At 36.6% G+C, this 10,407-nt stretch overlaps 1 protein-coding gene across 7 annotated transcripts in view; it reads left to right on the top strand.

Moving 5' to 3' along the window:
- The window catches only part of kif21a (kinesin family member 21A), a 65,558-nt gene that overhangs the window by 23,469 nt on the left and 31,682 nt on the right, over nucleotides 1-10,407 (top strand). For all 7 annotated transcript variants that reach the window (XM_058408149.1, XM_058408151.1, XM_058408153.1 and 4 more), the window contains exons 3-5: nucleotides 151-333; nucleotides 1,123-1,272; nucleotides 1,382-1,516. In XM_058408149.1, the coding sequence (XP_058264132.1) occupies nucleotides 151-333; nucleotides 1,123-1,272; nucleotides 1,382-1,516 (468 nt within the window). The remainder of the gene's footprint in view (nucleotides 1-150; nucleotides 334-1,122; nucleotides 1,273-1,381; nucleotides 1,517-10,407) is intronic.

Here is a 10,407-nt window from a genome sequence, read left to right as displayed (position 1 = left end):
TCACTCACTCTAATTTGTCTTTCATCATAACATTCTATTCTTTTCTATAAATAAAAGATTAATCTGATGAATCCTCATCTGCGTCACTGAAATCCTGGTAGGTGTTATATATTCATCATCACCACTTTAATGAGAGCTTTATTTTTATAGACTGGTTCGGGGAAGACGTACTCAATGGGCACTGGCTTTGATGTGACCATACCAGAAAACGAGCTGGGCATCATCCCGCGAGCGGTCAGTCACCTTTTTAAAGGCATCGAGCAGAGACGGCAGGCCGCGACAGAACAAGGACGCCCCGTGCCCGAGTTCAAGATTAATGCCCAGTTCCTGGAGGTATGTCCTTCACTGAGAATGTCTTCCTTATCGTAGATTTTGGGCTACATCAGTTTAAACTGAGACCAGCTAGTGGCCCTCTGTTTTCCAGTTTAGGGGCTGATGGGGCGGTCATGAACGCAGGCCATGATGTCATGACACACGGCCAGCTTTGTTTGTGCTCTTCTGTGTCCCTGCACTGGCTTTGCAGTTACCATGGTGACACTCTGCTTGATGTCCAGAGGCTTAGCTATTTCAGGACCTGCTTAATGAAGATAGGGTTTATTTACTGCATCTGTCTGACTCTCCCTCTTCCTCTTCTGTACAAGCTCCCAAATTAAATCCTCACCCAAATGCCACATTCAGCTGTTTAAAATAGTGGGGAAGAGAAGCCAAGGGCCAAGAGTCTACACACACACACACACACACACACACACCTGATACACTGTCATATGTATGTTAAATATAAATTCCTCATGGCCAAGTGTTTTCTAGCCATGGGTCAACAGAACAAATAGTGACCCGATCTATTAGCCTGATCTGTCACAATATTATGATATTCATTTGTTTTAAAACAGTTACTGATTGTTTACTTGTGTGTTATTGGTGCAAATTTAACCCAAGAACCAGGATGTAAATATAGAATGTGTACAATATTTCTGTTCATCTTATTATCAATGTCTTAATCATGAATAGTGAAATTTTTTTTCCAGTTTAATAACTAACAATGAAGTGTATCATCTTTTTATTTTCACTTATATGTGGTGTATGTATGTGTGTGTGTGTGTGTGTGTGTGTGTGTGTGTGTAGTTGTATAATGAAGAGGTTCTGGATCTCTTTGACTCCACACGTGATATAGAGTCCCGGAAACAGAAATCTCACATTAAGATCCATGAAGACTCCAGTGGAGGTATCTATACGGTGGGAGTGACCACACGCACTGTTTCCTCAGAGGCTGAAGTGAGTGTTTGTTTGTTTATATTATGTTTATATTATTAACTCTTAGAATTATCTGTTGTTTATTATATTTTTTGACCCTGTTTGTTGTTCTTCATGTTGTGTGTTGTAGATGATGCAGTGTTTGAAACTGGGCGCTCTCTCACGCACCACAGCAAGCACTCAGATGAACGTACAGAGCTCTCGCTCACATGCCATCTTCACCATCCACCTGTGCCAAGTGCGTGTGTGTGCAGCTTCAGACAATGTAAGAGTTCATCTCTCTCCTCTGCTCAGAGTCTTCTTCAGCTTTCAGCTTCACTTCATGAATATGAAATAGAATGCAGGATGATGACACTTTCTTCCATTCATTCTTTAATAAATATATAAATATTCACACATGAGGCAGCTGTCAGAGTCACTTATCAAAGTCACTTATCAAAGTCACTTATCAGAGTTACTTATCAGAGTCACTTATCAAAGTCACTTATCAGAGTCACTTATCAGAGTCTATAATCAGAGTCACTTATCAGAGTCGCTTATCAAAGTCACTTATCAGAGTTACTTATCAGAGTCTATAATCAGAGTTACTTATCAGAGTCACTTATCAAAGTCACTTATCAGAGTTACTTATCAGAGTCTATAATCAGAGTTACTTATCAAAGTCACTTATCAGAGTCACTTATCAGAGTTACTTATCAGAGTCTATAATCAGAGTTACTTATCAAAGTCACTTATCAGAGTCACTTATCAGAGTTACTTATCAGAGTCTATAATCAGAGTTACTTATCAGAGTCACTTATCAAAGTCACTTATCAGAGTCACTTATCAGAGTTACTTATCAGAGTCTATAATCAGAGTTACTTATCAGAGTCACTTATCAAAGTCACTTATCAGAGTCACTTATCAGAGTTACTTATCAGAGTCACTTATCAGAGTTACTTATCAGAGTCTATAATCAGAGTTACTTATCAGAGTCACTTATCAAAGTCACTTATCAGAGTCACTTATCAGAGTTACTTATCAGAGTCACTTATCAAAGTCACTTATCAGAGTCACTTATCAGAGTTACTTATCAGAGTCTATAATCAGAGTCACTTATCAGAGTCACTTATCAGAGTTACTTATCAGAGTCACTTATCAGAGTCACTTATCAGAGTCACTTATCAGAGTTACTTATCAGAGTCTATAATCAGAGTTACTTATCAGAGTCACTTATCAAAGTCACTTATCAGAGTCACTTATCAGAGTTACTTATCAGAGTCACTTATCAGAGTCACTTATCAGAGTTACTTATCAAAGTCACTTATCAGAGTCACTTATCAGAGTTACTTATCAAAGTCACTTATCAGAGTTACTTATCAAAGTCACTTATCAGAGTCACTTATCAGAGTTACTTATCAAAGTCACTTATCAGAGTCACTTATCAGAGTTACTTATCAAAGTCACTTATCAGAGTCACTTTTCAGAGTTACTTATCAAAGTCACTTATCAGAGTTACTTATCAAAGTCACTTATCAGAGTCACTTATCAGAGTTACTTATCAAAGTCACTTATCAGAGTTACTTATCAAAGTCACTTATCAGAGTCACTTATCAGAGTTACTTATCAGAGTCACTTATCAGAGTCACTTATCAAAGTCACTTATCAGAGTCACTTATCAGAGTTACTTATCAAAGTCACTTATCAGAGTCACTTATCAGAGTTACTTATCAGAGTTACTTATCAAAGTCACTTTTCAGAGTTACTTATCAAAGTCACTTATCAGAGTCTATAATAAGAGTCACTTATCAGAGTCACTTATCAGAGTCTATAATAAGAGTCACTTATCAGAGTTACTTATCAAAGTCACTTATCAGAGTTACTTATCAAAGTCACTTATCAGAGTCACTTATCAAAGTCACTTATCAGAGTCACTTATCAGTTACTTATCAAAGTCACTTATCAGAGTCACTTATCAGAGTTACTTATCAGAGTCACTTATCAGAGTTACTTATCAAAGTCACTTATCAGAGTTACTTATCAGAGTCACTTATCAGAGTCACTTATCAGAGTTACTTATCAAAGTCACTTATCAGAGTCACTTATCAGAGTTACTTATCAAAGTCACTTTTCAGAGTTACTTATCAAAGTCACTTTTCAGAGTTACTTATCAAAGTCACTTATCAGAGTCACTTATCAGAGTTACTTATCAGAGTTACTTATCAAAGTCACTTATCAGAGCTACTTATCAAAGTCACTTATCAGAGTCACTTATCAGAGTTACTTATCAAAGTCACTTATCAGAGCTACTTATCAAAGTCACTTATCAGAGTCACTTATCAGAGTTACTTATCAAAGTCACTTATCAGAGCTACTTATCAAAGTCACTTATCAGAGTCACTTATCAGAGTTACTTATCAAAGTCACTTATCAGAGTCACTTATCAGAGTTACTTATCAAAGTCACTTTTCAGAGTTACTTATCAAAGTCACTTTTCAGAGTTACTTATCAAAGTCGCTTATCAGAGTCACTTATCAGAGTTACTTATCAAAGTCACTTTTCAGAGTTACTTATCAAAGTCACTTATCAGAGTTACTTATCAAAGTCACTTATCAGAGTCACTTATCAGAGTTACTTATCAAAGTCACTTATCAGAGTTACTTATCAAAGTCACTTATCAGAGTCACTTATCAGAGTTACTTATCAGAGTCACTTATCAGAGTCACTTATCAAAGTCACTTATCAGAGTCACTTATCAGAGTTACTTATCAAAGTCACTTATCAGAGTCACTTATCAGAGTTACTTATCAGAGTCACTTATCAAAGTCACTTATCAGAGTCACTTATCAGAGTTACTTATCAAAGTCACTTATCAGAGTTACTTATCAAAGTCACTTATCAGAGTCACTTATCAGAGTTACTTATCAGAGTCACTTATCAGAGTCACTTATCAAAGTCACTTATCAGAGTCACTTATCAGAGTTACTTATCAAAGTCACTTATCAGAGTCACTTATCAGAGTTACTTATCAGAGTTACTTATCAAAGTCACTTTTCAGAGTTACTTATCAAAGTCACTTATCAGAGTCACTTATCAGAGTCACTTATCAGAGTCTATAATAAGAGTCACTTATCAGAGTTACTTATCAAAGTCACTTATCAGAGTCACTTATCAGAGTTACTTATCAAAGTCACTTATCAGAGTCACTTATCAGAGTTACTTATCAAAGTCACTTTTCAGAGTTACTTATCAAAGTCACTTATCAGAGTCACTTATCAGAGTCACTTATCAAAGTCACTTTTCAGAGTTACTTATCAGAGTCACTTATCAGAGTCACTTATCAGAGTTACTTATCAAAGTCACTTATCAGAGTCACTTATCAGAGTTACTTATCAAAGTCACTTATCAGAGTCACTTATCAGAGTCACTTATCAAAGTCACTTATCAGAGTCACTTATCAGAGTCACTTATCAAAGTCACTTATCAGAGTCACTTATCAGAGTCACTTATCAGAGTTACTTATCAAAGTCACTTATCAGAGTCACTTATCAGAGTTACTTATCAAAGTCACTTATCAGAGTCACTTATCAGAGTCACTTATCAGAGTTACTTATCAAAGTCACTTATCAGAGTCACTTATCAGAGTCACTTATCAAAGTCACTTATCAGAGTCACTTATCAGAGTTACTTATCAAAGTCACTTATCAGAGTCACTTATCAGAGTTACTTATCAAAGTCACTTATCAGAGTTACTTATCAAAGTCACTTATCAGAGTCACTTATCAGAGTTACTTATCAAAGTCACTTATCAGAGTCACTTATCAGAGTTACTTATCAAAGTCACTTTTCAGAGTCGCTTATCAGAGTCACTTATCAGAGTCTCTTATCAGAGTCTCTTATCAGAGTCACTTATCAGAGTCACTTATCAGAGTCGTTATCAGAGTCGTTATCAGAGTCACTTATCAGAGTCGCTTATCAGAGTCGCTTATCAGAGTCGTTATCAGAGTCGCTTATCAGAGTCGCTTATCAGAGTCGTTATCAGAGTCACTTATCAGAGTCGTTATCAGAGTCGTTATCAGTCGTTATCAGAGTCGTTATCAGAGTCGCTTATCAGAGTCGCTTATCAGAGTCATTATCAGAGTCACTTAACAGTCACTTAACAGAGTCACTTATCAGAGTCGTTATCAGAGTCACTTATCAGAGTCACTTATCAGAGTCACTTATCAGAGTCTATAATAAGAGTCACTTATCAGTCACTTATCAGAGTCACTTATCAGAGTCTATAATAAGTCACTTATCAGAGTCACTTAATCAGAGTCACTTATCAGAGTCTATAATAAGAGTCACTTATCAGAGTCACTTATCAGAGTCACTTATCAGAGTTACTTATCAAAGTCACTTATCAGAGTTACTTATCAAAGTCACTTATCAGAGTCACTTATCAGAGTTACTTATCAAAGTCACTTATCAGAGTCACTTATCAAAGTCGCTTATCAGAGTCACTTATCAGAGTCTCTTATCAGAGTCACTTATCAGAGTCACTTATCAGAGTCGTTATCAGAGTCACTTATCAGAGTCACTTATCAGAGTCACTTAACAGAGTCACTTATCAAAGTCACTTATCAGAGTCGTTATCAGAGTCACTTATCAGAGTCACTTATCAGAGTCACTTATCAGAGTCACTTATCAGAGTCGTTATCAGAGTCACTTATCAGAGTCGCTTATCAGAGTCGCTTATCAGAGTCACTTATCAGAGTCACTTATCAGAGTCGTTATCAGAGTCGTTATCAGAGTCGTTATCAGAGTCACTTATCAGAGTCACTTATCAGAGTCATTATCAGAGTCACTTAACAGTCACTTAACAGAGTCACTTATCAGAGTCGTTATCAGAGTCACTTATCAGAGTCACTTATCAGAGTCGCTTATCAGTCACTTATCAGAGTCGCTTATCAGAGTCACTTATCAGAGTCACTTATCAGAGTCTATAATAAGAGTCACTTATCAGAGTCACTTATCAGAGTCTATAATAAGAGTCACTTATCAGTCACTTATCAGAGTCACTTATCAGAGTCTATAATAAGAGTCACTTATCAGAGTCACTTAATCAGAGTCACTTATCAGAGTCTATAATAAGAGTCACTTATCAGAGTCACTTATCAAAGTCACGTATCAGAGTCGTTATCAGAGTCACTTATCAGAGTCACATATCAGAGTCACTTAACAGAGTCACTTATCAAAGTCACTTATCAGAGTCGTTATCAGAGTCACTTATCAGAGTCACTTATCAGAGTCACTTATCAAAGTCACTTATCAGAGTCACTTATCAGAGTCACTTATCAGAGTCACTTATCAGAGTCGTTATCAGAGTCGTTATCAGAGTCACTTATCAGAGTCGCTTATCAGAGTCGCTTATCAGAGTCGCTTATCAGAGTCGTTATCAGAGTCGTTATCAGAGTCGCTTATCAGAGTCGTTATCAGAGTCACTTATCAGAGTCGTTATCAGAGTCGTTATCAGTCGTTATCAGAGTCGTTATCAGAGTCGCTTATCAGAGTCACTTAACAGTCACTTAACAGAGTCACTTATCAGAGTCGTTATCAGAGTCACTTATCAGAGTCACTTATCAGAGTCTATAATAAGAGTCACTTATCAGTCACTTATCAGAGTCACTTATCAGAGTCTATAATAAGAGTCACTTATCAGAGTCACTTAATCAGAGTCACTTATCAGAGTCTATAATAAGAGTCACTTATCAGAGTCACTTATCAGAGTTACTTATCAGAGTCACTTATCAGAGTTACTTATCAAAGTCACTTATCAGAGTTACTTATCAAAGTCACTTATCAGAGTCACTTATCAGTGTTACTTATCAAAGTCACTTATCAGAGTCACTTATCAAAGTCGCTTATCAGAGTCACTTATCAGAGTCACTTATCAGAGTCACTTATCAGAGTCACTTATCAGAGTCGTTATCAGAGTCACTTATCAGAGTCACTTATCAGAGTCACTTAACAGAGTCACTTATCAAAGTCACTTATCAGAGTCACTTATCAGAGTCACTTATCAGAGTCACTTATCAGAGTCGTTATCAGAGTCGTTATCAGAGTCGCTTATCAGAGTTACTTATCAGAGTCGCTTATCAGAGTCGCTTATCAGAGTCGCTTATCAGAGTCACTTATCAGAGTCACTTATCAGAGTCGTTATCAGAGTCGTTATCAGAGTCGTTATCAGAGTCACTTATCAGAGTCACTTATCAGAGTCATTATCAGAGTCACTTAACAGTCACTTAACAGAGTCACTTATCAGAGTCGTTATCAGAGTCACTTATCAGAGTCACTTATCAGAGTCACTTATCAGAGTCACTTATCAGAGTCTATAATAAGAGTCACTTATCAGAGTCACTTATCAGTCACTTATCAGAGTCACTTATCAGAGTCTATAATAAGAGTCACTTATCAGTCACTTATCAGAGTCACTTATCAGAGTCTATAATAAGAGTCACTTATCAGAGTCACTTAATCAGAGTCACTTATCAGAGTCTATAATAAGAGTCACTTATCAGAGTCACTTATCAAAGTCACGTATCAGAGTCGTTATCAGAGTCACTTATCAGAGTCACTTATCAGTCACTTAACAGAGTCACTTATCAAAGTCACTTATCAGAGTCGTTATCAGAGTCACTTATCAGAGTCACTTATCAGAGTCGTTATCAGAGTCGTTATCAGAGTCGTTATCAAAGTCACTTATCAGAGTCACTTAACAGAGTCACTTATCAAAGTCACTTATCAAAGTCACTTATCAGAGTCGTTATCAGAGTCGTTATCAGAGTCACTTATCAGAGTCACTTATCAGAGTCACTTATCAGAGTTACTTATCAGAGTCACTTATCAGAGTCACTTATCAAAGTCACTTATCAGAGTCACTTATCAGAGTTTCTTATCAGAGTCGCTTATCAGAGTCGCTTATCAGAGTCACTTCTCAAAGTCACTTATCAGAGTCACTTATCAGAGTCACTTATCAAAGTCACTTATCAAAGTCACTTATCAGAGTCGTTATCAGAGTCACTTATCAGAGTCACTTATCAGAGTCACTTATCAGAGTCACTTAACAGAGTCACTTATCAAAGTCACTTATCAGAGTCACTTATCAGAGTCGTTATCAGAGTCACTTAACAGAGTCACTTATCAAAGTCACTTATCAGAGTCACTTATCAGAGTCACTTATCAGTCACTTATCAGAGTCACTTATCAGAGTCTATAATAAGAGTCACTTATCAGTCACTTATCAGAGTCACTTATCAGAGTCTATAATAAGAGTCACTTATCAGAGTCACTTAATCAGAGTCACTTATCAGAGTCTATAATAAGAGTCACTTATCAGAGTCACTTATCAAAGTCACGTATCAGAGTCGTTATCAGAGTCACTTATCAGAGTCACTTATCAGTCACTTAACAGAGTCACTTATCAAAGTCACTTATCAGAGTCGTTATCAGAGTCACTTATCAGAGTCACTTATCAGAGTCGTTATCAGAGTCGTTATCAGAGTCGTTATCAAAGTCACTTATCAGAGTCACTTAACAGAGTCACTTATCAAAGTCACTTATCAAAGTCGTTATCAGAGTCGTTATCAGAGTCGTTATCAGAGTCACTTATCAGAGTCACTTATCAGAGTCACTTATCAGAGTTACTTATCAGAGTCACTTATCAGAGTCACTTATCAAAGTCACTTATCAGAGTCACTTATCAGAGTTTCTTATCAGAGTCGCTTATCAGAGTCGCTTATCAGAGTCACTTCTCAAAGTCACTTATCAGAGTCACTTATCAGAGTCACTTATCAAAGTCACTTATCAAAGTCACTTATCAGAGTCGTTATCAGAGTCACTTATCAGAGTCACTTATCAGAGTCACTTATCAGAGTCACTTAACAGAGTCACTTATCAGAGTCACTTATCAGAGTCACTTATCAGAGTCGTTATCAGAGTCACTTAACAGAGTCACTTATCAAAGTCACTTATCAGAGTCACTTATCAGAGTCGTTATCAGAGTCACTTAACAGAGTCACTTATCAGAGTCGTTATCAGACTCACTTATCAATGTCACTTATCAGACTCGTTATCAGACTCACTTATAAGAGACTATAATAAGAGTCTCTTATCAGAGTCACTTATCAGAGTCACTTAATCAGAGTTGTTATAAGAGTCACTTATCAGAGTCGCTTGTCAGAGTCACTTATAAGAGACTATAATAAGAATCTCTTATCAGAGTCACTTATCAGAGTCACTTAATCAGAGTTGTTATAAGAGTCACTTATCAGCGTCACTTATCAGCGTCACTTATCAGAGTCACTTATCAGAGTCTATAATAAGAGTCACTTATCAGAGTCACTTAATCAGAGTCGTTATCAGAGTCACTTATCAGAGTCTATAATAAGAGTCACTTAATCAGAGTCGTTATCAGAGTCACTTATCAGAGTCTATAATAAGAGTCACTTATCGGAGTCACTTAATCAGAGTCGTTATCAGAGTCACTTATCAGAGTCTATAATAAGAGTCACTTAATCAGAGTCACTTAATCAGAGTCACTTATCAGAGTTACTTATCAGAGTCTATAATAAGTCACTTAATCAGAGTCACTTATCAGAGTTACTTATCAGAGTCTATAATAAGAGTCACTTATCAGAGTCACTTAATCAGAGTCACTTATCAGTCACTTATCAGAGTCTATAATAAGAGTCACTTATCAGAGTCACATAATCAGAGTCGTTATCAGAGACTATAATCAGAGTCACTTATCAGAGTCACTTATCAGAGTCTATAATAAGAGTCACTGATCAGAGTCACATAATCAGAGTCGTTATCAGAGACTATAATCAGAGTCACTTCTCAGAGTCACTTCTCTGAGTCACTTATCAGAGTCACTTATCAGAGTCGTAATCAGAGTCACTTATCAGAGTCTATAATGAGAGTCACTTATCAGAGTCGTAATCAGAGTCACTTATCCGAGTCACTTATCAGAGTCTATAATGAGAGACACTTATCAGAGTCACTTAATCAGAGTTACTTATCAGAGTCACTTATCAGAGTCACTTATCAGAGTCGCTTATCAGAGTCACTTATCAGAGTCACTTATCAAAGTCACTTATCAGAGTCACTTATCAAAGTCACTTATCAGAGTCGTTA

This window comes from Hemibagrus wyckioides, linkage group LG14 (assembly GCF_019097595.1).
Source record: "Hemibagrus wyckioides isolate EC202008001 linkage group LG14, SWU_Hwy_1.0, whole genome shotgun sequence".
Taxonomy (NCBI): Eukaryota; Metazoa; Chordata; class Actinopteri; order Siluriformes; family Bagridae; genus Hemibagrus; species Hemibagrus wyckioides.
The sequence above is the reverse complement of the archived record's forward strand: the minus strand, read 5'-3'. Positions and strand labels throughout refer to the sequence as shown.